A 27,259-nucleotide genomic window follows, 5' to 3' on the forward strand; every position below is an offset into this window, starting at 1 on the left:
CAAAACACAGCCTATTAATCTTTCAGTAATTTCTACCCTCACTTAATTTCCTTACGCTGCTCATCTCTCACACAGTGGCTCAGCTATGCTCCAATCCCTCCATATTGTGGCCAAGCGTGCGTCTGTCCTCTTGGTTTCACTCTCGGTCTCGGTCTTGGTCTCGTCTCGACTTGGTCTTGTCTTGGTCTCGGTTTAGGTGGTCTTGACTACAAGTCTAGCCAACAGTGCTAATCGCTGCACTACCATGCTGCCCAGAAATCAGATAAGCAATGGAAATTATTCTAACGCCTATATTTTGCTAAATGAATGATAGCCTGATTCTTATTTAGCACTTTTCTACTCTCTAACACTCAAATCACTTTATACAACATGCCTGACTCATTCACACTCTGAAAGATGCATCAGAAAGCAACTTGGGATTAGTATCTTGCCCACAGATATTTGGCACGGAGACTGCAGCAGTGGAGCAGACTGAACCACCAACCTTCTAATGAGTAGATGACCTGCTCCACCTCCTGAGCTACAGCCACCCTGTCTTTGTGCGCACAGACATGATCCAGCTTCACACTTGGCAGATTAGTGTCTGTGTGGCTGCAGGAATATGAAAGATAACAACGCATTATTACACATGATTCTGAATAAAACAAATGGTACTAAGTGTTGTAGCTGAACAGAGAACCATATATGATTTTGCTGAAATTATTTTTGAAATGATATGATTTTTCTGATCTGAATATAATAAATAAAAATATATAATCTATGTAATAATTCTAATAAAAGGCCTTTCACTTAGATTTCATATGGAGTGGCTTGTTTTTGCAAAGATGACCTTGGAAGTTGTGTGTGCATGTGTTTATGTGGAAAGGATGGGAGGGGCAAGTGAGCGAGTGACACCAAGGAGCCACTTATCTAAAAGAACGTCTGACTTTTAAAATGTGTGATTTAATGAAAGTAATTATATTGTGTTGTGTGATTAGTAAGCACAGAGTTTTGAAGAGAAAAGGTGAGAGAAAGTATTTGAATGTGTTTAAAACAAAAAGGGATTTTGAAGAAATACATTTTCATATTAGAATGAGCTAACGATAGATCTAGTTAAAGTAAAATAGCATAAACTAAATTAAAGTATTTTCATATGTGACTGAATGTTCATACATAATGGAATTTTCTCTGTTCAGAGTATTAGAAATAAGGTATATAATGTAATGAAGTGATTTTAAAGTTTAAACTTTTTTTTAAACCATGTATGTGGAGCAGTCAGGTAGAATGAGAGAGGAAGATAAGGACATCAGCTGATTGGATGTCACAGTGGGTGAGGCCAGATGTCATTTCAGAAGATATCCAGAAAGACAGGGGGGGCAGGTATGAAAGTTGAAAAGACACAGAGGTTCTTTCCTTTCAGGTGCCAGAGGGATCAACTGCTGCCCAAACTGTAAACCTGCAAATTGGTTTTGGCTTTTCTCTGCTCATTTTTGACAAGTTAGATTATGGGATAAAGAGGACTTTCCAGTCAACACTGAACACGGGAATAAATGCAGGAATATTAATGGTAGCTCCTCTATTGATCATGGCAATTGTTATTTCTGGGATGATTTTAGTGGCCTGGAAAGGAGGCTCCAAGGAATTATAAATTTATTAATATAGCTAGGATAACCTGTAAGAGCTATTTGCACCAATAAAGAAGAATCCTCAGACTTTTTAACCTTCTGTGAAACAGTAAAGTATATGTCCACCATTTAGACTTTGTTAAAGCGATTTAACAGGAGCAAAGCAAAAACAAAATGAAATAATAAAAACATCATTAAACAATTATTAAATACTTTAACTATGTTTATCTAACAACCTGCTCCGAGCTAATGCTGATTTTGTTCACCCAACAGGAAAGCAGATGGGCATTTAGTGGAAGTATGATGCAAATCAAAATACTTTTGAATGAACCATCAAACAGCAAAAATGAGCAGATGAAAATCCAGAAATTCAAAAATCAATTCACAGGTTCAGAGTTTGGACTCTATCTGCTGGAATCGTCTGAACTGCTCACAGAAGACGAAAGGGAAGAACCCAAAATCTCTTTTACATCTGCTCACCCTTTCTCCCTCATTTCCCTACTGGATGTCACATTTTGCATTTTGGACAGTCTAACTGTTGACGTTTAAATACCTTATCTATCTCTCTATCTGACTTACATGATTTAAAACAAAGCTTTTATTTATTTTTATTTTATTGATATTCAGCATGCCAGCTTTTACACTTTAAAATCACCTCATTACATTTTCTTTGTTATTCTTAACATAAAGAAATCATTTAAATTTAAACATTTAACTACAAATGGATATAATTTACTTCCTGCACACACACACACCAAGATCAGACTCTGTGCAGGCTCTCAGTGAAGCCTGTTATTAGAATCACTGTTACTGTATTTTCTGATTCATTATACTGGCTAACTTAAACATATTTATTTTATTTTATTGATATTCAGCATGCCAGTATTAAGCAACTAAGAATAATTAACCCTTAAAGTAAAGTAAAGTAAAATTGTATTTGTATACCACCTTTCAAGACAAAAATCCCAAATCCCAAAAAAGATCGGTTTTTAGCTGTTTTTTAAATGAAACGACTGAGTCCACAGATCTCGGGCTCAAAGGAAGGGAGTTCCAGAGTCTGGGGGCCACAGTTACAAACACTATCGCTTTTAGCCTCGTATGTTGGACGACCAGCAAGTCCTCATCACCTGACCTCAGGGACCTGCTGGGGATGTACTGATTTAAAAGATCTCTGATATAGGTTGGTGCTGAATGTCAAAGTCAAAATCTTGAAGTGGATTCTTAATTTTATGGGGAGCCAGTGCAACTGGATCAGCAGAGGTGTAACGTGGGAGTATTTAGAAGACTTGGTCAGAAGCTTTGTGGCAGCGTTCTGAACAACTTGGAGACGATCCACGGAGGCTTTACATAAACAAGTAAACAAAGAATTACAATAATCCAAACGAGATGAGACAAATGCATGGATGACCATTTCTAGTTCTGAGCGTGATATAATGGGACTCACCTTAGCAATATTTTTTAAATGATAAAAACAGGAGCGAACCAATAAATTAGCATGAGTGTCCAAAGTCAGAGCTGAGTCAAAAGTTACACCAAGGTTCCTGATAGAAGGTTTGGCAAATGTAGCGAAGTTTTCCCTCACCATAGGTACCAGTTTTTTGGGAGCACAAACAAGGACTTCAGTTTTCCCCTCATTTAGCTGAAGAAAGTTATCAGCCATCCATCCCCTAATGGAATCTAAGCACCTTTGTAAAATCGGTAGTTTGGAAAACATCTTGGGGCTTAAAGAAGATATACAACTGAATATCATCTGCATAGCAGTGATAAGAAATATCTTTAAAAGTGCTCAATAAGTGCTGAAGAGGGAGTATGTACAGCAAAAACAATAAAGGCCCCAAAACAGAGCCCTGTGGCACACCATATTCAAGAGAAGCAGAAGAGGACCTGTATTTAGAATTAGCCACAGATCATTTTTCTGTGGCTGATCCTTATGTATTTGCATTTAATATGTTATATTATATTAGTTTTAAGTGCAACTGTGTTAACCATCAGTACAACCACATATAAATCATGGTTTTGTGTTTTACACTTAAAAAACCTAATGCTATGGTTCTTCAGGATTATTTCTATGATGAGTTGGCAACACAGTTCTTATCTTCCTTCATTCCTTCAGACACACACAAGGTTGAGGCTGGCTCATGTGCACACACACAACTCTGACATTAAAACAATCATTTTCACTACTTAAACTATATTTTTCCTTTATATACTGATCAAACCTGTATTTTGAATTAATCCATTATTAACAATAAAAATGCTTTATAATTAGGAAATAGAGAAAATCCCTCTTTTAGGACTCTGGCTGGGAATTAAAACCTTTTACTTTCTCTTAGCTGTGATGTAGAGGGACCAGGTGTCACAACAAGCTCTTCAGCAAAGGCCAGACCTCTCTCAGGTATTCCACCATGCTCTCTCCTGGCTTTTTCAGTCAAACCAGGCTCTTTAAGGTCAAGGTCAAATTTGTTTAACTTTAACTTTTTGAATTCTGGGAAATCTTGGGTCTCACTTTGAGTTACCAGACCACTTTTTTGCCGCTGGTCCTAAAGACTGCAAAGCCGATTGAAATATCCCTGATGTAGCAAATCCACTTAGAAAAGAAAAGTGTACTTTATTGATCCCCGTGGGGAAATTCCTCTCTGCATTTAACCCATTTACTCAGTGAAGCAGTGGGCAGCCATTGGGCGCCCAGGGAGCAGTACCTTGCTCAGGGGTACCTCAGGGTAGCCGTTTAGTGGATTCGAACCACCGACCTTCTGATCATGGGGCCCGACTCTACCTACTGAGCTATCCCTGGTCCTATCCCTTAGCCAAGAAAACAGACAGGATATCTGTAAAAGAGACGATAGACTTTATATGAGACTTTAAAATGGTGGACAACATGAAACACTGAACAACAGAAGAGCACAAATTATAATGGCTTCCCTAATTTTTTTTCTTACTGCAAAGGATCCTGGAAAATGCTGTCTTCTAATGACAATTGACAGGATTGTTTTCACTCAGCATCCTGAGCTAACTGTATATTCTCTTGGTATCATGATGATTTAGTTACTGTTTAAAAATAGTTTAGTCTGGTATCATTTTCTGATATATTTGAGTTTTGTGGTTTGCATTCATTATGATTTATTCCTTGAGCTTATGTGCTTGTCTCACCTGTTGCCTGCCTGTGAAATCAAATGACTTCGTCTTTTATCGGCCACTCTAGTGGCAGAAACTGTTTACGTTTACCTCCCCGTGTGTCTTTGGTCTTCATGTTTATGTTTCCTGTTTTATTTTGATAGTCTTGTGTTTTATGTCCAATGTGTTGAGTTTTGCTTCCCCTGTGGTGTCATGTTCATTTGTGTCAGCTGTGTTCCCCATGTGTCTCCTCTCTGTGTATCCAGTGTGTGAGTTTCCTGTTATTCGTTGTCAGGTTATGTTCACACCATGTTTCCAAGGTTACCGTATCCTCGCCAGGTTTCATCTTCATGTTCAGGCCTTCAAGATACACCACAGCACTTCAGAGTGATATGTTGCCTCGGTCCCACAGACTCCCTCTTCTCAGAGGTCCACGTGTCAACTTCAAACAGTTATTCCACTTGAGTCTATGTCTCCTGTGAGTAGCACTGCCACCCTTTCAAACCCTAGTCTGCCAGCATAAAGACTCTAAATTCTTTCCGTGTCAGTAGCATTGGTTAAGACTGTGAACTCTTTTATCGGAGGCAAATTCAAGATGGGTTAGCAGTGGAGTTTCAGAGCTGCCTAATGAACTTTCTAGTTTAGTTACTATTAAACCATGTAGTGAACCTGAGGCAACAAGCAATAAGTCAGTGTGTCATTTTTCTACAGCTGTGTTGGACTTTGTAAAGACTTATTCAGCACCTCAGCATGTTCCTGTCCCAAGGGCGACTGCGGTCCTGCCTTTTTCTACACCTGTTCTAGTTCCCTGGGTAAAGGTGGCTAGGGCCCGGTCATTCCCTGTTCCTGCTACAAGGGTAGCAGTGAACTATGTTTTGGATGCTTATGCTCTTGTTTTTGGACTTTAGGCTCCTATTCATTTTGTTTTCTTGTTGATCCGTCTTATACCACCCAATTCCCTGGTGGGAATGTAAGTGGCTGCCTCATTTTCCTCATTGTGCACAAAAGTGAGAGGTCTAGAGTTCAGGGTAGCTTTGACTTCTGTTAGTACAGTGCACATTTCTTCAAAGCTGAGTGAAGCTCTTCCTAGTACGTTCTTGAGACAGGTTTTCACCAACTGGACAAGATGATCCCAATATTCACCCCACCAGGCTGTTTGCTCTGCAATGAACTTCCAGGTGATGCCCCTTTTTGAGAAAAACTTCAATAACTGCAGGACTTTATTGGTCTTTTATAGCCCTTTTAAGTCTTGGTCTGCTCTCTTAAATTTTGTCGAAATAGATAACGCCTCTCAGAGCAACAAATCTCTTCAATGCTACCAAAAATGTCTCAGTTGACTGATTCCAGACCAGCTCTAAATGGAGTGCTTGGATTGCAGGATGGGTAAATAGGGCAATGTTAGATTTTTTCACAGAACCATATGCTTTTACATAAAGCGGCCCCATCCAATATCTAATATCTCTCACTTATTTGTACGAGAGAGTCGCTCACTCCTGAGTGCATCGTGACAGTCCTGTACAAGCATTTGTGAGAATCTGTGTTTGTTTGGCAGAATCCAAGGATATTGCCTTCTGAATGTAAATTCTGACTGTTCCAACCTCCCTCCAACACTAAGCAGCTCATGTGGAGGAATGTGGATGAACATGTGGAGTGGTCTGAAGACCATCGCAGACTACAAGGGAAACAGCGGCAGAGTGAGGAAGGTAACTGCTTCTCTACCCTAATAAGCTTAACACCTTCTATGCACGCTTTGATAAACATCTATCTCAAGAGCTTTTGCTGGAAGAGGACAGCTGCTGCTCTCTTCAGATTTCTCAGGCAGTCGTGTGTAAATACATCAGGAAAATAAACACTCGGAAAGCTCCTGGACCAGGCTGCTGTCCCAAAATGTTTTAAGAGGATCACCATCACCCCTGTCCCAAAGAAAACTAATGTGAGCTGCCTAAATGACTATCGAACAGTAGCACTCACCTCCATTGCTATGAAGTGCTCTGAGCACTCCAGTTTGCCTACAGGCCTAACAGATCTACAGACGCAATAGCAAGTGGACTTCACATTGCCCTCTCCCACCTGGACCAGAAAAACACATATGTGCATATGCTGTTCATTAACTCTAGCTCCGCCTTCAACACCATCATATCATCCAGACTCGTCCTGTCTGGATGATATGACCAGTGACCCGAACATCAGCTCCTCCCTGTGCAGCTGGATCCTGGACTTCCTGACAGACATCCACACTCTCACTCAGCACAGGTGCCCCCAAGGGATGAGTGCTCACCCCCCCTGCTGTACACCCTGTTCACCCACGACTGTACAGAAACACACAGCTCCAACACCATCATATATTGCAGATGACACCACCATCATCGGCTGCATTTCTGATGGAGATGAGATGGCATACAGGGCAGAAGTGAGAGCCCTGACATCATGGTGCTGTGACAACAACCTGCTGTTCAACGTCAGCAAAACCAAGGAGCTCATCGTGGATTACAGGAGACTGCAGAGAGGAGGCCACACTCCCATCCACATCGAAGGAGCAGAGGTGGAGAGAGTCATCTGCTTCAGATTCCTGGGCATCAACATCAGCGAGGATCTGAGCTGGTCACACCATGTTGGTGTGATCACAAAAGCAGCAAGACAGCGGCTCTTCTTCCTGCGGCGCCTGAGAAGATTCGGCATGAACCCCAGAATACTAACAAACTCATACCGATGCACCATTGAGAGTCTTCTGACTGGCTGCATCACCACCTGGTATGGAAGCTGTAACGCTCAGGACCAAAGCTCTGCAGAGGGTGGTGAGATCAGACAGCGCATCACCAGGACTGGACTGCCAGCCATGCAAGGTTTCCATAGACAGCGCTGCACGAGGAAGATGTAGTGGATCCTCTGTGATCCCAGCCACAGACTTTTCACACTCCTGCTGTCCATCCAAGCAGTTTAGGAGCATCCAGACCGACAATACCAGACACAGGGATAGTTTCTACCCACAAGCCATCTGGCTTTGGAACTGCTGACATTCTGCACACATCATTACACACTCACTATAGCTACTAGACTCTACACAGTGTCACTTTAACCACTTTAAATCCTCACTGCACAAGATTTTTGCAAAAAATGTAAATACCAAACAACTATCTTAAATTCTCTTATTATTTAATGCTTAAGTATTTTATTGTTGTTATTATTATTATTATTATTATTATTATTATTATTATTGTTGTTGTTGTTGTTGTTGTTGTTGTTGAGGAGCACGAGCCAAAGAATTTTACGCTGTTTATCTTTATATGACAGTAAAACTTGAAACTATTGTAGAACGACTGCTCTAATTCATAGGTTATGGATTTCATGGCACTTTATGTATCTTCTACCTATATATCTCTAGTTTCTGTGAACCAAGGGCTGTCTTTTACTTACCTAGCACTGTGAGACTGATGGTACTCCAGTGGTACCGTGGCCCAGTCTTGACTTTGCAGCTGTACTCTCCTGAGTCTGTGAGTGACAAGTCACTGATGAGCAGAGATGCGTCGCCTTTTAAGTACTCTCCAGCAAAAGCTACACGACCGCGTTGTCCTTCGTTGGGGTCAAAAACTCTTCCAGAAAAGTAGGTAATCACCTGGTAGGAGGATGTGAAACAGGTGGGTAGTAATGGTAGTGGTTTTGTAACATGTCATGCAAGATAATGCATATATAGAGGAACAACAATGTCCAGTTTATCTACAACAATGAGCAAATATATCAGAGAGAGAGTCGAACTATATGTGCTTAAGAATTTTAATATATATGTTTTTAATTATTTGAAAAAATAATTATTTAAAAATGGAAGGATGCTGATAAAACACTGCTTTGTTGAGCCTTTGCATACTACCAATGTCAAGAACCCAATGTTGCCATTTCTTTGCTTGTTCGTTTGATTGCCTGGAGTAGGGTTACACAAAAACTACCATACTGAATTTCATGAAATGTAGTGGACAGGTAGACCATGTGGAGAGGAAGAAATCCTGTTAAATGTTGGTGAGGAAGGTTCTGGAAAAATATCAGGTTTTAATGTATTTGATTGCAGAATTTGCATCATAGAATAGCGAGCTGTTGGCTATGAACAGATCTTTGAAATGCTCTTTATTTTCTGTCTGTGCATTTAACAAGGCAATGCAAAATACATTAATTGCAACAGCTATGGATAAATGCTGTTTTCCATTTGCAAAAGGTATGCACTCTTTTGTAGTTTTTTTATGTACTACAAAATCGCCAAAATAGTTTTATATAGAAAAACGACTATAACTACAACTTAACTCATACAACCTTTGTGTGAAACTTTTCATGATGCCTAGAAAACCTGTGCAACTGAAAAAATTCAAAGTAACTTAAATATTAAAATATCAATTAAAAAATATTAATAAAAATAATATTTTACTAAAATAATAGTTTAAAAATGACTATGAGACTATGGAAGAGAACAGGTAACAGTAGGTTTGTTGTTGTCTATCCAAAATGGGCAGTGAACCTCATGCATTGAGAGACACATACCACTCTCTGCCTGTTGGTCGGCTTGAGGAGCAGCCACTCAATGTCCAGAGTGGGATGATCACCAACCCAGAAGTGATGGTGGCAGGGCAGCGTGGCATTGTCTCCAACAACCCTCTTCATCACTGTCTGGGCACATGTCATTAGCACACCCAGCAGAACTGTAGAGATACAGGCTTCTTCAAGATCATTGTTCACTGCATCAGATATCAACATAAATATAATAAATAATAAACATTCATGAATCCTAGACAGAAATGTGATTTGAAGATATAGAAATTTAAAAGTGTAACAATTTAGCCAGCTTGCATATTTATGTTCTTAGTCCTTATTGTAAAATCTGAAAATGAACAAGAGTGTCTATTCAAAGAAAATAGGTGCTTTAGCAGTGTAGTTTTTGACTTACATTAGATATTTTAAAACTCATGTCATTCAGAAACTGGTCAAGTTATAATGATTTGTTCAAAACTTATAATTGGATAGTCAAAGCCTTGGTTTTAATGTGAGATTTTAAGTGAGATCTGAATAACTATTCAGGCAGGTTCATTAACTCCACAAACATGGCCTCTATCAGCAGAGATGGGCAGTAACCAGAGGTGGAAAGAGTACTAAAATATTTTACTCAAGTAAAAGTACTATTACTTCGCTGAAATTTTACTCAAGTAGAAGTAAAATTACCTGTCTAAAAATGTACTCAAATAAAAGTAAAAAGTAGCTCAACAAATTTCCCACGTGTGGGACTAATAAAGGTTATCTTATCTTATCTTATTTAAAATGTACTCAGAGTAAAAGTTACATAGTTACTTTTCTGTCAGCAGGAGGACAGCTGCTTCTGAGTAGCGCAAAAAAAAAGACAGTGGGATATAAATCTCAAAGTAGTTCTTTTTTAGTGAAAAAAAAAACTTTACATATTAAAGAGCAGTGGCAGTTAAACTGCAAGTCTATACATGAAAATGGATAATGGTCACCAAACCAATCAACCAAACTGTCAGGTATCACAGTGTTTTCAATACAAAACCATATCATTCTTTCACATGAGAATGTGTTCTGAACTGTCAAATAAGAGAACAAGTACTGAACTGAATGGCAGCTGCTTTAAAAATGTTTTTTAATTTTTTAAACTTGGCCCTTTTATTTATTGGACAGTAACAGGCTAGTTAACGGGAGGTTGCAAGTGCTAATTAACAAGTAACAGAAGTCAGCTGTCTTTGACTAATCTAAGGTAAGTGAGCGCTCTGTTATTCTTTTGCCTGCAGTGTGAACATATGTGGGTTAAGTAAGAAAGTAGCCGCTTCTGTCTTTAATTAAACTATTTTTTAAAATAAATTATTATTATTAATAAACAGGAAAAACGTAGGTAAACACATTTTCTTTTGGCAATTTACCAACCCAGTAAAAAAAAAAAGTAAGTTGCGTGGACAACAACGTGCCCGATTACAGCAAGTTTCTAGTACCAACCAACGTTATCTGTGTTCTTCACAGATGTCTTAACTTAATGTGATTAATTTGAACCCAGCCTTTTTGCTACCATAACGGTACGAGTTGTATTTAACTTACCTCTACATGCTTGCACAGGTTTGATGTGGAATTTTTAAAAGCTGCTAACTCGGTCTCTCTGGGCAAACACAGCTTACACTGCATAATAAAGCTGTTGCCTTTCTTGCACTTAAAGCCGAAATGGTCCCTTAAATATGGCCAGGGGTTTACATCCGTTTCTTCGAGTTCAGGGTCAGCCGAATTCGACGGGGCTTCTTTTTTCACTGGATCCATAACACCGATGTCAGACTCCATCTTTAACGTGACCTTAGCGCCAATTTTTTCTACTACCCATCATTCCCTGCAGTATTTCCAAAGCGCAATGTTGTGGTTTTTTTTTTAAATTTACTCAGTAATGGGTGTGATTGAAAACGTAGCGAACTACAATACTTTAAAAAATATATACTTAAGTAAAAGTAAAATTACAGACTTGAAAAATGACTTTAAAAAGTACAAATACACAAAAAAAAACTACTCAATTACAGTAACGCAAGTAAATGTAATTCGTTACTTTCCACCTCTGGCAGTAACGCGTGACAAGTAACGCGTAACTGTAATCCGATTACTTTTTTCGAGTAACGAGTAAAGTAAGGGATTACTATTGCAAAAAATGTATTTAGATTACTGTTACTTTCCCGTAAGCACGCTGCGTTACTGCGTTACTAAAACCATGATTTTTTTGCGAGAGTGTCTCATGACAGTGACGTAAGCGAGTGCGACATTCATGGCAACAGCTGTGTGCAGATCAAAAATGGATCATATATTTAGTGTGGGAGAGAGTATGACTGCGCAGCGTTTAAAGCGTGGAAGTACTGACCTTACTTTGAGTTTGATTCGATAAAAAGTGACAAAAACATTAGTGTCCGCTGCTCACTGCTTGGGATGAAAACTTCTTTTTACAGCAAAGAAACCCCTAAATGTCCAAGCAAGCACCAAATATGCTGCGGCTGGAATGTGAAATTCACAGTAGTGATGTTTCAGTCGCGAACGAAACAGCTCTCAGAGCCGACTCTTTGAAGTGAACGACGCGAGCCGTGGGTTATTTTTTCTTTCTCTCACCCTCTCTCTCGCACTTTTTTTCCGCTTCACTCCGGGGGGCGGTAGTTACACTCGCAGTAGCACAGGAACAGAGCGGGAGGGAAAGAGAGCCAGGGACAACAAGAGACAACATTAGAAAGGTATAGTAATCATCCACAACTATTTTCAGTTGTGGATGATTAAGGATTCAGAACGTTTATTCATGCAGGCCTATATGACAGAGAATGTGTATCTTCTTTTTGTTTTGCATATTTTCATTTATATTTTATTGTGTTGTGGTCTGTGGCGTGTCCAGCGGGGTGGCCTGGGGGGGCACATACCACCCCCCCCCAACCAGACTGGCCACCCCAGGTGCCAATCCGAAGCTAAAACAATAAAATTCAATCAAATATCAAATGCTCGATTATGTTTTCACAGTGAAGCTCAGATATCCGAGTGTAAGTGAATGCAGCATCGGCTTCTGTACTATGAGCATCACATTAGCAAAGGAAGGAGAGCCAAGCGCGAAAGACGGCAGGGCAGAAAACAAATTTTCGGCGAAAGAAAATGAGGAGAGAATAAATGTCCTGGTAAGTAATATTAAGTTTGTTGAGTTTAGTAAACTTTGGTGAAATTAGAATACCAAGGAAAAAATAACACTTAATAATAATGGATTGGATTTATGTAGCGCTTTTAAAGGCACCCAAAGCGCTTTACAATGCCACTAATGCGATCTTATAAATCGTCATAAAAATAATTCAAGAATTCTATTTGATACCATCAACAGTATTGTTTCTCCTCCAACCCAGCATGCTCTGTTGCTTTCTGATGAAGATTGTAATACTTTCCTTAATTACTTTGTAAATAAGGTGATGGACTTGAAATCTAAAATTTTCTCAAGTGCCTCCCCTTATGAAGATACCCCTTGTTGTCCTGGATCATTTACCTCCTTTTCTCCAATCACACTAAATGACTTAATTATAGTTTTAGGTAAAATGAAATCCTTGTCATGCTCTGTAGATATATTACCTCCCTCTGTCCTGTCCAGGTCTATCACCAGCATTGGTCCCACATTACTATCCATCATCAACAGTTCACTGAGGCAAGGCTGTGTTCCATCTTATTTTAAACATGCTGAGGTAACCCCTCTGTTAAAAAAACAGAATGTTGATCCTAGCTCTGCTAGTAATTACCGACCTATTTCAAAATTGCCATTTGTCAGTAAATTACTTGAAAAAATTGTTGAAAATCAGTTCAGGTCTCTATTATATCAATTACAGATTCTTGACCCTTTTCAGTCTGGCTTTCAAAAGCAGCACTCTACAGAGACCGCTCTCTTAAGAGTCTATAATGATCTATTAATGGCATCTGACGCAGGGAACTGTTCTGTGATCATTTTTCTTGATCTTAGTGCAGCCTTTGACACCATCGACCACAAAATCCTACTTAACAGGCTCAAGGTTTTGGCTGGTGTATCTGGCTCTGCCCTAGACTGGTTTTCTTCCTACTTATCAGACAGGACCTTTTCTGTTAGGACTGATAGGTTCTCCTCTAACACTGCTGCCCTGACCTGTGGTGTCCCACAGGGTTCAGTTTTAGGTCCATTACTATTTTCTTTTTATATGCTTCCTTTAGCTGGTATCATTCAATCTTTTAGCGACCTGTCTTATCATTTTTATGCTGATGACATTCAGCTCCATATGTCCTTTAAGCCTCATCAGCTGGATAGGCTGTCCACCCTAGTCCAGTGCTTAACCCAGGTTTCTGATTGGCTTTCAAGCAACTACCTCGTTTTAAATACTAACAAGACCGAGACCATGATCATAGCTCCTCCTGAGCTACATTCTAAAATCAGTCAGGTTCTTGCCTCTTTCTGTCCATCTGTCAAGTCAAATATTCGAAATCTTGGAGTAATATTTGACTCTTCTCTGGGCCTTGACTCTCATGTAAAATCTTTGTCTCGTTCCTGTTTCTATCATTTAAGAAACATATCTAAACTGCGACATATGGTTTCCTCAGCTGAACTGGAAAAACTCATTCATGCATTTGTGTCATCACGCTTAGATTACTGTAATTCCCTGTTTACTAGCTTGGATAAATCATCTCTCTCTCGCCTCCAGACAATACAAAACGCAGCAGCCAGACTACTAACTCGCTCTACCAAGCGTGTTCACATCACTCCCATCTTATACCGGTATTCTTTACATTGGCTCCCAATAGAGTTTAGAATTTGCTTTAAAATTCTTGTTTTAACATACAGAGCACTAAATGGCCAGCCTCCAGATTACTTATCCAAGCTTCTTTTAAAATACACTGCTGCTCGTCATCTCCGCTCACAGACTCAGAGTCTCTTAGTTGTTCCCCGTACACGACTGAAGACAAAAGGGGGCGGAGCCTTTCAGTCTGTTGCACCAAGGCTGTGGAACAGTCTACCACTACAATTACGTTTGCTTGACTCTGTGGATTCTTTTAAAAAGCAGTTAAAAACTCTTCTGTTCAAACAAGCCTTTTGTTGATCTACATATTTTATATTTTTTTACATTATTTACATTTGATCTTTTACATTGTATATAATGTCTATTGATTTTATTGTTTCTTTTATTATTTTAATATTTGTGTACAGCGCTTTGTGATTGCCTGTCTGTGAAAAGCGCTTAATAAATAAAGTTTACTTACTTACTATTCATTCACTCTCACATTCACACACTGGTGGAGGCAGCTTCAGGTGTAGCCACAGCTGCCCTGGGGCAGACTGACAGAAGCGAGGCTGCCATATCGCACCATCGGCGCCTCTGGCCAACACCAGTAGGCGATAGGGTAAAGTGTCTTGCCCAAGGACACAACGACCAGGGCAGAGAGCCCAGGGATCGAACCAGGCAACCTTCCGGTTACAGATACGCTTCCCAACCCCCTGAGCCACGGTCGCCACTTAAAGAATTATTGCAACCGTCAAATATTTCAGACAGTAGGCTACTGGGGGAAGCTAGCATAAGAGTTATGAGTTATAAGTAGGGATGGGTATCGAAAACCCACTGTTTCAATTCCTTGGAATTGTTTGCCATTTTTGCAAACGATTCCCTTATTGATTCCAGTCGCCCCGAATGACGTCACCACGTTGCTGAGCGTCATTTACCTGGCAGGAAACATGGCGCCTAAGCGGCTCAAACGCTCAAAAGTTTGGTTATACTTTACGAGAACGGATGACAACAGGGCAACTTGCAATACTTGCAAAGCAGATATTTCATTTAAGGGAGGAAACACTACGAATATGCAAAAGCATTTGCTCACAAAACACGCGATGACCTTAAATGAATGTCATGTTTTTAATTCCTCTCCGGACTCGTGAATCTCAACCCAGCAGCAGCGGTAACGTTTGCACGTCCTCTCCCGTTAATGCGGCAGGTAAATAATCAATAACAGTGCATATTATGTTAGCGCGATCTGCCTTATTACAAAACCTGCCATTACTGTGCATTTAGGTGACCGTGATGATGAGACAGACAGAGTCTGGCTCAGACGCTGGCAGTTCTCGCTGCAGTCTGCCGGCAGCGTCTCCTTTCAGGCCAGGATAGACGAATGTCACCGAGCAGAGACTCAGTTTGTGGTCAAAGGCTTGAACCCATTTGCTACAGCAGATGATTTTCAGTAAGTGAATGTGTTTAATTGTAGGCAGGGACATTACTGGATATTCTTGTGTAATTGCTACAGAATAATTTATGTTATACTTTGTTATTGCTACAGAAGAATATTTATTTTATTATTTTACATTTACAATTTTTTTCCTGGGCACCCTGTGACACCCCATTGAAGAGCCGTAGGCTGTGGATCTCTTAAGATCTCACTGTTGGGTTTGTAAGGCCATATTACTCCTAAATTTCTACCTTGTTCAAAGAGAAGATATAAAACAAAGTTCTAAGCTATTCGAACTTAGTGTTCTCCTTTTTAAAAAGAATCGATAAAGAATCGAATCGTTAAACAGAATCAAAAATGGAATCGGAATCGTGAAAATCTTATCAATACCCATCCCTAGTCATAAGATATAATCCAAGTCGTAACATTGCTGTATGGAGCTGCAGAATTGGTTGCAGGTTAATACTGGCAGTGTCACCATGCCAGCTGATTGTATTTAATCATCAGCCAGTGTTGTTCTTTATACATCAATATTACTAAAGTTTACCATAAGGCAGCACTTACACTACACTGTGCGGTCTAGCTAATTTCTCTCATTACTTATCCTATCTTCCAGCTCCATGTTATGAATAGAGTGTAAATCACCCCATGAAACGGCTGTGCCATGTTCAATGCAGGGATGTGCAGTTCTGGTTCTCAAGGCTCCTGTCCTCCCGGTTTCAGATGTTTCCATACTTCAACACAGCTGATTTAAAGAATCATTTACAGACTTGTGCACAGATTATCTTCTTTTTTTAATAGGCAAATAAAGTTTTGCATTGGCATTGGCTAATTTGCCAATTGTATGTTAAAAATGTTCGTATTTTAATATTCAAAAATGTTTTTGCCCAAAACATATGTGCACTATATGTCAGTAAAAATACTATGAAAACATTGCTGTCCTTGAATGCTTAATAAACACTGACAAAGCACTGATTGTATCTCTTGTACTTTATCAACACAGTATCTAAAAACTTTGCACCGTAGTGGTTAAAATCTCATTCTAATAAGAGTTAAAAGCGCATTCGGTTATTAGGTTTACAGGGTTATTGAATTATGGTTAACGGTTGGTAGAATTTTTTTTAACACTATCTGCCAATTACATCTGCCACCCTTCTCCAAATCTGTGCCCCTACCTGCCCTGCCCCCCCCAACAAAAATTTTCTAGACACGCCACTGGTTGTGGTTTGCAGTGTTTTGTGTAGTTTCACTTTAAAAAATTTTCCAAGGAAAAAGCTGAAAATGTAAATAGTTAAAAGTTGAAATGTAAATAGTTGGGTTTTGAATTTTATAATTTGTTTATTACATTTTATGTGGAGTGAATAAATAAAAGTATATTTACGGTGGCCACTAGAGACAAAGCGTGGACAAACTCCAAAACACGTACAAACTCTGAAGCACATACAAACTCTAAAAAACATGCAAATTTGAAAACACATAAAAATTCCGAAGCCATGTAAGGTCTTAAAAACAAGTGTTAAAATTTTTAAATCAATTCGAAAGCTGACTGGTAGCCAATGTAATGATGCAAGTACGGGAGATATGTGATCCAGTTTGCATGTCCCAGTACAGTTTAAAATGGTAAAAGATACAATATCGATGTTAGCCACACTTTTTTAATTTGAGCTTGTGGCGGAGGGGTGTGTGTGGTCTATGGCTCCACTGCAGGGGAGGGGTGGTGCAGCAGTGCAGGGGAGGTTGGTAGGGCAGCTGCACTTTATTTCATGCTCTCCCCTTCTTCAGTGATGTTGGAACCTGGAGAGGATGCGTGGTGCCAGCTGGAAAGTTGCTCAGCTGAAGACTGAACGTCAACAATTGAGACAATGCCTCGCTTAACTGTTCCAAAATATTAAACTCTTTTTGAATTCAAACATGTCATGTGCAGCAATGTTAAAAAGAAGGATCATGGTCTGAACACTGTGTTGTGCCAAACACATTTGCTTTACCAACAAGAGCTCTATCTGCAGGTTCCTCTTGTTAGATAATTTTATTATTTTTATATTTAGTGTAACAATGCCAGAGCTGACAGGCAGAAGAAAAGGAGTCTTTAATGAAGAACACTGTGTAATTTGTTGATAATAAAAGACGTAACAATGTCAGTGGAAGACAAAATCACTAACCCTTTGAGGGCTGGATTAAAAAAAGTTGAAAACTGTTACTGAAGGAGCTACTCATAACTGTTCTAGCCACATCTCAGTCTGATAAGATGGAAATGCAGCCGGTTGAATTAAAGGTCATATTTATGACAGTATCAATGCATAGTAGTGATGTTGCCATCACAGCCTTGAGGATGTTGTTGTGATTTGGCGCGATATAAATAAAATTGAATTGAGTTCAATTGAATTGAACAGTTTTAGTCCTGTCAGTTTGGTGAAATAGTATGCCTGCACATCCAAATATGTCTTCCTTTTAAAATAATGCAGAACAGCTGAATCGCTTGACATCAGTGTCGCTCTTGGGAGCTTGCAGCTTCCCCTTGCAGCCTGCCAGTAAATGTGCAGTGATGAGTAAAAGTCATTGGTGTGTTCACAATATGGTCTTACGGTCAGTACCTGCTGGTAGCAATGACTGGGCATGGATCTTGACTGCTGCAGAGTTTGAAGTTATTTGTTAATCAGCTAATGGTAATTCAGTTTTCTTGAGAGACTCAATTATATTTGAGTTTTTTTCCCTTGTTTCTTTTGTCTGTTTCAGGGATTTCCTTCCTCCTCCCTTCATTTCTTTTGCTGCTTGTTCAAGGACAAAGTTCTTTTTTCAAGCTCCTTTAAGTCTTCATATAAGTTGGTGGTATGGCCACAGTAGAGAAACATGCATCATGTTTGCAGTGTTTCATTTAGAGTACTTCAACACGATGCTCTGCTTTCTGACTCACTACAGTATGTTACTGCTCAGTAAGGCTCAGTCACATGAGTGCAGGACAACCAATCACAGCAGATTATGGAAGAGGGGGTGGAGCAACGTGAGCCTGCTTGAGAAGAATGGTGTTTGCAAAGACGTCTCATTTTGGATGAGCGGCAACAATGTACTGAACCTAGAGGAGAGAAAGTATCTTTCCTATTGTCCTATTGCAGGGGTCGGCCGCATGCGGCTCTTTAGTCCTTATACTGCGGCTCCGCGTGGTTTGGGAAAATAAATTAGAAGTATTTAGCTGAAGTGTATTTTATATATGTTAGTTCTTTTTTAACTTTTTAACTTGTAGTTCTAAATTGGAAGATTATTGTGATATTGAAATATAAAAATAAATATAAAATATAAAATAAAATTATATTTTATTATTTTTTTCATCGCTCAAAATAAGGGTCACACTAGCGTAAGCCGGTGTACCCCCCGAAACGCCGTGCAGACTTTCAACCCCAGGTAGGCCAATTATTGATCTTCGGATCCACATTATGTCAGCAGCTCCACCGCGAACTATGTTAAAAACAAACACTGCTCACGCCTCACAGAGGTCAGCTTGCTCCTCCCCTTTTGTGAGTGTGGACGCTTCATCTCTTTGCTCTTAAATGCTTTGCTTCTTTTATTGTTTTTCATTGATTTTTATGCTGATTTTTTCCGTTTTTTCCGTATGAGCTTACCTGCGATAGCTTCTGGACACTTATAGATCATTAGGACTAAAGTGTTCTTAACAGAAACAGCAACATTTTTATAGTTACCTTATCCTCAGCGCTCCGTGTGTCTGTGGCCTAGACACAGCTGAAGCCTGATTACAGCGTCTGGGCACCGAACAGCCTCAATAGCCTGGAAAGGTGCTAACCGCTAGGCTAACTAGCAACAAGATGCCTTCCCTCTCCACAGATGACTACCACAGCCTCCTGCAGAAGATTGCAGTACTGGAGACAAAAATTCATCGCTTAGAAGTAAACGTGGAGGTAAATGGACTGTGTGGAAATGAAACAACCTTGCCTTTGATTCAAAACAATGGCAATGAGCAAGCTAGTACACAGCTAAGGAGCACAGATAACATGACCAAGAAAGTAGACTCTGTGCATTATTATAAATCCTCAATTGATATTCCACCCCTGGACTGTCTTGGTGCAAAACCAAGACATAAATCATGTCTCCTGGAAGGGGGAGGACGTATCACGGGCAGAGTACAGCAAGCTGAAATCTCTGAAACTGACTGGCCTTCACTTCCTACGAGACAGAGAAGCTCTTCTACCCCTGTATACGAGAGGAAACAGGACTGGACAACCGTGAATAGGAAGAATAACAACAAACCTCCAAAACAACTGAATGTGAAACTGCAGAACAGATTTGCTCCACTATCAAAGGACCCTGGATCTATATCAGACAACCATCCATCTAAAAGCAGCGAAGTAAGGTCTGAAAATCTGTTGAAAAGTAAAAGACCACAGGGAAAGCTAAAGGCTAGGCCTGAAACTCTGATTGTGGGTGACTCTGCCGTAAAGGATGTACAAAGGATGTGCGGTAAGAACACTAAAGTCCTCTGCTTTCCTAACGATATGGTCAACAACCTGAAGGAGAGAATTCTTCAAATTGCAGATGAATATCCAACTGTGACAAACATTGTTCTGCATACAGGGTCAAACGATGTGTCCAAACAACAGTCGGAGGTTCTGAAACGGGACTTTACTGGATTATTAAATACTGTAAACTCTCTGAATGCAGCTGTATTCATCAGTGGACCTCTACCGAGGAGACGAGAGATTCAGCAGGTTGTTTACACTGAATAAATGGCTTATATCAGCATGTGCTGACCACTCAGTGCATTTTATCAACAACTTTAATATTTTTTGGGAACGCAGGCATCTGTTTAAAGCAAATGGATTTAATTTTAACAAGTCAGGGGAGAAACTGTTCACCTCCAACTTGTTTTATTCCATACGTCATCCATCTGTGCTTGGTGCCAAGGCTGAGATAAACGAGGAGTTATCTCATAAAGAGGAACAAACAGTACTCCAAGAACAGACAAAGCCCAGCAGAAACCTTGAGGAGGAGCTCCATCTGCCCCCACCCGGGAAGAGCCTCAGAAAGGAGAGACATCTGAGGCAAGAAGAGGCAAGAAGAGGGGTCCCTATTTGCCTCCAACTCTCTTAACAACACCAACGACCAGGACCAGGGACCACGATCTTCCCCAGTCCCCCAAACCCCTGACAGGCCATCACCCTCCTCCCCTCCCTTTCTCCCTCCTCCCCACACCTGAAATTCACTGAGGAGATGATGGAGCGGGTCAATGCTGGGCTCAGATCTACCCCCCGGCCCAATCCCTTTTTGTCCCCCATAAACCCCCCACCAGAGCGGCCAAAGGTTCGCCATCGAGCCCCGCCCTCAACAGAGCAATCGAAGTCACATTGCCCAGCCTCGCCCCCCTTAGTTCCTCTTCATGCCCTGTCTCCGCAGTCTGATGTGTGATGTGTGGAGGGTCCGGGCTGTGAGGATTATGGCAGTGGTGACTTTTCCCAGGAGAAGCTGGGACCCTGTTCACTAGAAGGTTTTAAAATTTCTGTACTTTTAGGTGACAGGAGACATGTGGCCTGGTCAAAACACAGAGAGCTGCACTCTAAAAGATCTTTAAACATAGTAAACATACCTTGTGTGCCACAGACTGCTCCCAAACACGAGGGGACAAGTAATACCTCTAAAACACTTAAGTTGGCTTTATTAAACGTTAGATCTTTAGCTGGGAAAACATTTTTAATTAATGATTTAATCACTGAGCACAGCCTTGATTTTATGTTTCTAACTGAAACTTGGTTGGACCAAAGTAACAGTGGAGCTGTTCTCATCGAGACGACCCCTCCTAACTACAGTTTTATCAGTGAGGCCAGGGCGAGCAGGAGAGGAGGAGGGGTCGCTGTCTTATTTAATGAATCATTTCAATGTAAGCAGCTATCTCCTAGAAGTTTTCAGTCTTTTGAATATGTGGCTTTACAGCTGAAGGCCCCATCCAAAGTTGTGTTTCTTAATGTTTACAGGCCTCCCAAATACTGCACAGACTTTTTTAATGACCTCAGTGAACTGCTGTCTGTGATCTGTGTTGATTTCGACTGTGTAATTATTGTTGGGGATTTTAACATCCATGTGGACAACCCTCAGGACAAAGGGACTAAAGACCTGAGTAACACTCTGGGCAACTTTGGGCTGACTCAGCATGTAACAGAGGCCACACATAATAGAGGACACACTCTTGACCTACTGATCTCCAAAGGCCTGAGCATTTCAAAGGTTACTGTGTCTGATGTGGGCGTGTCTGATCATTACTGTGTTTTCTTTGAAAGTAAAATCTCAGCCCACATAAATATATCAACAACAGTGATCACAAAACGGTGTATAACTGAACACAGTAGTGCAATTTTTAACCAGGTCTTCCCATTAACACCTGACCTGTCCAGAGGGTCAGTCAATGAGCTCGTCAATAGCTTCAATGCTAACATGTTAAATGTAATGTCCCCTTCTGGCTGCCTGTGCCTCAATTTTATCCCACAACTTAGACATTCACATTACTCACACTCTCATTACACATACATATAGGATCTTGGGGGTGGGCACGATACACGGAATCCAAAGTACCATCAGGGTGTACACCTCACCCCTGGCGTCGTTGCCCACCTCTCAATGTTAAATACACGTAGACATTGAAGGCTAGCAGGAGAGACCATGCGCTTACCTGCTGCTCTCTGGCAGGTAGCTCCATGCCCTCCTGGGTTTTAAATGCACCTTAGAACACACATGCATCAACACTACAATGAGCGGGTGGAGGGAGGTTTGGAGTCTTCTCTCACCCCCATTCTCTGCGACCTGCTGGAGCGGGGGGGCTAGGAGGAGGAGTTGGCCGTCCGACTGCGGTCTGGAGTGTGGGGCCTTCCTGCTGCTGCGGAGTCGGGGCGGTCTGCCTCCCCCCACCGCAGGGAAAAGGGTAACACCACCTGGGTCTAGGTGCAGTTCCCCCCTCCAGGGGGGAAGGGTACCTAGACCCGGTTTGTAGAGTACGCTTGGGGAGTGTGATCGTGTGTACAGCGTCTCTTTCTGTATGTCTCCACGTTGGTTGAGTGTGGAGTAAGTGCATATGAGAGCATGAGGGTGGGAATGGATGTTTGTATCTGTGTGTGCCTGTATGTCTGTGTCTATATGTCAGGTTGGGTGTCAGACGCCACCTCTCTGGGGACATCTCAGGCCCTCCAAGGTTTGGAGGCCTATCTCCCCCTACCACCACTTCCCCTGCCAGTGGCGGACTCCCTCAGGTGTCGGTGCGTTGGTGGTTCTTTGTGTCCGGGGATGGGCGTCCAGGTACACACCGGCTCACTCCTTGGCGGCCGCTTATCGGGGCCTGGAGCCTGGGGCTCGGTCGGGCCACTTCGGAGGTGGGGTGCCCCCGGCCTCTCGGCCTGGGGCTCGGTCACTCAGGCACGGCTGGCTGCCGGCGGAGCTCACGGGCGCGTCACTGCAACTCCCCCTGGCTTCTGCTCCGCGGCTGCTGAGTGAGCCCTCATCTGGGACTCTCCTCAGCTCTTACTGGGACAGTGGCGCGGCTGCCCCTCTGTTGGTCTTCCTTGGTCTCTTGTGTTCTGGGGGCCTCTGGATGTCTGGAGTTTTGATCTCCTCCACACCTGCTTCATGCCCTGGAGGACGGGGCTGTGGCCCCCCCCACACCCTCTAGCAGATCATTACATGAAGGAACCTTTTTAAAAAAAAAACAAGCGCGTCCATGCTCACAGGTGTACACACGGGTGATCACACCCACAAACTACACCCTTTTTGGCTCCTACCTCAAAGCACACTGTTCTGTTGATCTTATGTGCTGCACAATAATGTTTAACATTTAGTATTTACTGTTATATTCACATATATCATTGTGATGTTGTTTATTCTATTACTCTTGTTCTCTTCTGCTTGTTTTCTTTTTTCTTTCTCAGCAGGTGATCCAGGTGATTGATATATGCATTTTTTTTCTTTTTTTTTCTGCTCATTCTGTTGGTTTTTGTCTTTTGCCCTTCTTCCCCGTCCGTCTTCTCAGCTGTTTCTCTTTCCCTCTTTCTTTCTCCCCTTCTTTCCCCCAGTCAAGTCTGTCCCGTATTCAGTAAGTGAAAATAAAATAAACAATAAAAGGTGAATCAAATGGACCATTACCGCAAGGCTGGGATGGTCAATTTGGTAAAGTAAATCCGTTGGGCATCTTTCTTTGCCTTTAGACAACAATTCTGATGGCAAAAGAGCCAAACGGGACAGGCAAAAAAAAAAAAAAATGTAATGGATACAATTGCTCCCATTAAGGTGAAGGTTATCTCTGGAAGGAAAAAGTCTCCATGGAGAAACTCCACACTAGTGAAAAATAAAAAAAGAGAGTGTAGGAAAGCTGAGCGCAGATGGAGAAAAACAAACCTCCAGGTTCACTATGACATCTATAAAGAGAAACTTCACAATTATAATTTACAACTGAGGAGTGCAAGGAGGTCCTACTTCTCTGACATCATCACTAAAAACAGCCATAATGCTCGGGTCTTATTTTCTACAGTTGACAGGCTAACAAACCCTCCTGTGTCAGTGGCAGCTGAACTTCATTCGACCATGGCCTGCAATGACTTTGCCAAATTCTTCACAGAAAAAATCCAAAAAATTAGACAAGCAATTGGTACATCAACAGCAGATCCAGAATATGTACTGTGTCTACCGAAAAACTGTTTAAACACCATGAAACAGTTTGACCCTATTAACAGCAAAGACCTGGAGGACATCTTAGGTCAACTGAACTCCTCCTCTTGCTGTTTAGATGTCCTGCCAACAAGTTTTTTCAAAAAGGTCTCAAAGACTTTAGAGTCAGACCTGTTACAGATCGTCAACTTTTCTTTATTATCAGGTGTGTTTCCAGAATCACTAAAAACTGCTGTAATAAAACCTATACTGAAAAAGGACAATCTTGACAAGACACAAATGAACAACTACAGGCCGATCTCAAATCTCCCATTTTTAAGTAAGATCATTGAAAAAGCAGTTTCTCAACAGCTCAGTTACTTCTTAAAACAGAATAATTGCTACGATGCCTTCCAGTCAGGTTTTAGACAGAACCACAGCACTGAAACCGCTCTGACCAAAGTGTTTAATGACATATGTCTGAATACAGACAGTGGAAAAATGTCAGTCCTAGTTTTACTGGATCTCAGTGCAGCATTTGATACAGTTGACCACAACATATTACTCAAACGACTGGAGAACTGGACAGGTCTTTCAGGAACTGTACTAAACTGGTTCAAAACATACTTAGAAAACAGGAAATACTTTGTATCAATAGGTAACTTCACATCTGAGCAGACAAGTATCACATGTGGAGTTCCCCAAGGTTCCATCTTGGGACCCCTTCTGTTTAACATCTACATGCTCCCACTGGCACAGATTATAAACAACAACAAAATAAACTACCACAGCTATGCAGATGACACACAAATATATATCACAATGTCACCAGGAGACCGAGGCCCTGTACAGGCTCTTGGTAAATGCATTGAGGAAATTAATGACTGGTTGTGTCACAATTTTCTCCAGCTAAACAAAAACAAAACTGAGGTAATAGTCTTTGGCGCCAAAGAAAAACGATTACAGGTCACCAGAGAACTTCAATCTATACACCTAAAAACCACAAACCAGGCGAGAAATTTGGGTATAGTGATGGATGCAGACCTAAACTTAGAAAACCACATTAAGACAATAACAAAGTCAGCTTACTATCACCTCAAGAATATTTCAAGGATAAAAGATCTGATGTCTCAACAGGACCTGGAAAAACTAGTCCATGCATTCATCTTTAGTAGGCTTGATTACTGTAACAGCATCTTTACAGGTCTACCTAAAAAATCTGCTGCTCGAGTCCTCACTAAGACCAAAAAAGTGGACCACATCAGTCCAGCTCTGAGGTCTTTACACTGGCTGCCTGTCCGTCAGAGGATAGACTTTAAAGTCCTGATGCTGGTCTATAAAGCTCTGAATGGTTTAGGACCAAAATACATCAGTGACCTCCTGACCCAGTATGAACCTTCCAGATCCCTCAGGTCATCTGGATCCGGTTTTTTATCAGTTCCCAGAGTCAGAACCAGACACGGAGAAGCTGCATTCAGCTTTTATGCTCCTTATATCTGGAACAAACTCCCAGAAAGCCTCAGATCAGCTGAAACACTCAGTTTATTTAAATCCAGGTTGAAGACTCACCTATTCTCAGCTGCATTTGAATAAAGCACCAAATCCACACTTTTAAGCTTAAATTTCAAAACTTACATTTAACTACTGATTTTATCTATCGTTCTGATTTTATCTGTTTTGATTTTATATACTGTTTTGTTTGTTTGTTAATTTGTTTGTTTGTTTGCTTGTTTTAATCAATTTTAAATCATGCTTTTTATTTGTTTTTGTTTCTAATGTCTCTGTAAAGCACTTTGAATCACCTTGTTGTTGAATTGTGCTATACAAATACACTTGCCTTGCCTTGCCTTACTGTCCTGCATAAAGATGAAGTGACTTCGTACAGCCCCAATTTGCAGAGGTTCAGCAGCAGAAGTCCTATTGTAAACATATCACGGCAGACCCGACGATGTTTGCATGAACACGCTTTTCAGCATCTCTTTATCGACCGCTTTTCACACACGGTTGCTGTACGCATACAGCTGGCTGTAGCTTTTCAGCTCACAGCCCGACACACACCAACAACAATACAACAGTATAGATAGCACAGACGTTAAGGCGGCGAGGCTTGATTGGGGGTGCCGCTCAGGTGCGTCCGCCTCCCCTGCAGCGGCGCTGCAGACGATGCCCCGCCACACACATTAACCTGGTAAAATACATATTTAGGGTCCAAGGACTTGCCTGTTAGGACTGAACGATGAGCTACCTGCCGGCTTTCGCAGCAAAGATCTCCTTCACATACTGCTACACTACGCTCGAAAGTGCATTATGGTACTGTGGATTTCTGATAAGGCCCCATCTGTCAACCAGTGGCTACAGTCTGTGATATGTATCATGCCAATGGAAGCCTTCTCTACAGCACTTAAGGACAAACCTTTCCTTTTCTATCGCATATGGGACCCTTTTTTGGCCCACTTGAACACTCCTTCTGCTCAGAGGTTGAAATCGGGCTTACGGGATTTAGCCTGGCAACAAAGGGACGATTGTTAACCTTTTTCATTGTTTATGAATATTGCTGTTGGCTTTCTCTTTCTGCCTCCCACGTCCTGCTATACATGTAGATGCATCTTTGTCCTGTGTGTATATGCTGGTGACTGCTGTTTCCCTGCTTTGTAATTAAAAGTTCAAAAAATAAAAAATAAAAAAATAAAATAAAATACATATTTAGGCAGAATTTTGCAAATATCTATTTTTCATTTTTTAGCAGCATAGTGCTTTTTTTCCAATTATTTTTTAAAAGTCAGTTCAAGGCTCCAAAAGTCCAAAAGCGATATAAGGGGGGTGGCTCACAACAGTTTTTGTTTCCTTTTGTTATATTTCTTTAAGAGTTCAAAATGTGTTAATTACATAAATAAAATGTAATTTTCTCTGTAGCACTTCATGGATTTCATAAGCAACACACCTTAGTTGTTCACACAAAGCATAAAAGTAAAAAACAATATATACAGTGTTATCTTCATTTTAGATGTCAAAAAATATTTGCAGCTCCCAGTGTTTTCTTTTGCATGGAAACTGGGTCCAAATGGCTCTTTGGGTCTTAAAGGTTGCTGACCCCTGTCCTATTGTCTCAATGTTATTGATATTTGGATGGACACACTGACCCTCACCTCAGATTCTGACAGTTAGTATGAGTTGAGGGTGCTGATTCGTTTAAACTAATATAATCGACG

The 27,259-nt window shown here is 40.9% G+C and overlaps 1 protein-coding gene across 2 annotated transcripts in view; it reads right to left on the minus strand.

Annotated features, from left to right (window-relative positions):
* LOC101470995 (CXADR-like membrane protein) overlaps nt 1-27,259 on the minus strand; it is a 112,890-nt gene that overhangs the window by 23,504 nt on the left and 62,127 nt on the right. For both annotated transcript variants that reach the window (XM_076888850.1, XM_076888851.1), the window contains 2 exons: nt 9,243-9,400; nt 8,133-8,331 (listed from right to left, as the gene is read on the minus strand). In XM_076888850.1, the coding sequence (XP_076744965.1) occupies nt 8,133-8,331; nt 9,243-9,400 (357 nt within the window). The remainder of the gene's footprint in view (nt 1-8,132; nt 8,332-9,242; nt 9,401-27,259) is intronic.

Source organism: Maylandia zebra, linkage group LG10 (assembly GCF_041146795.1).
Source record: "Maylandia zebra isolate NMK-2024a linkage group LG10, Mzebra_GT3a, whole genome shotgun sequence".
Classification (NCBI taxonomy): domain Eukaryota; kingdom Metazoa; phylum Chordata; class Actinopteri; order Cichliformes; family Cichlidae; genus Maylandia; species Maylandia zebra.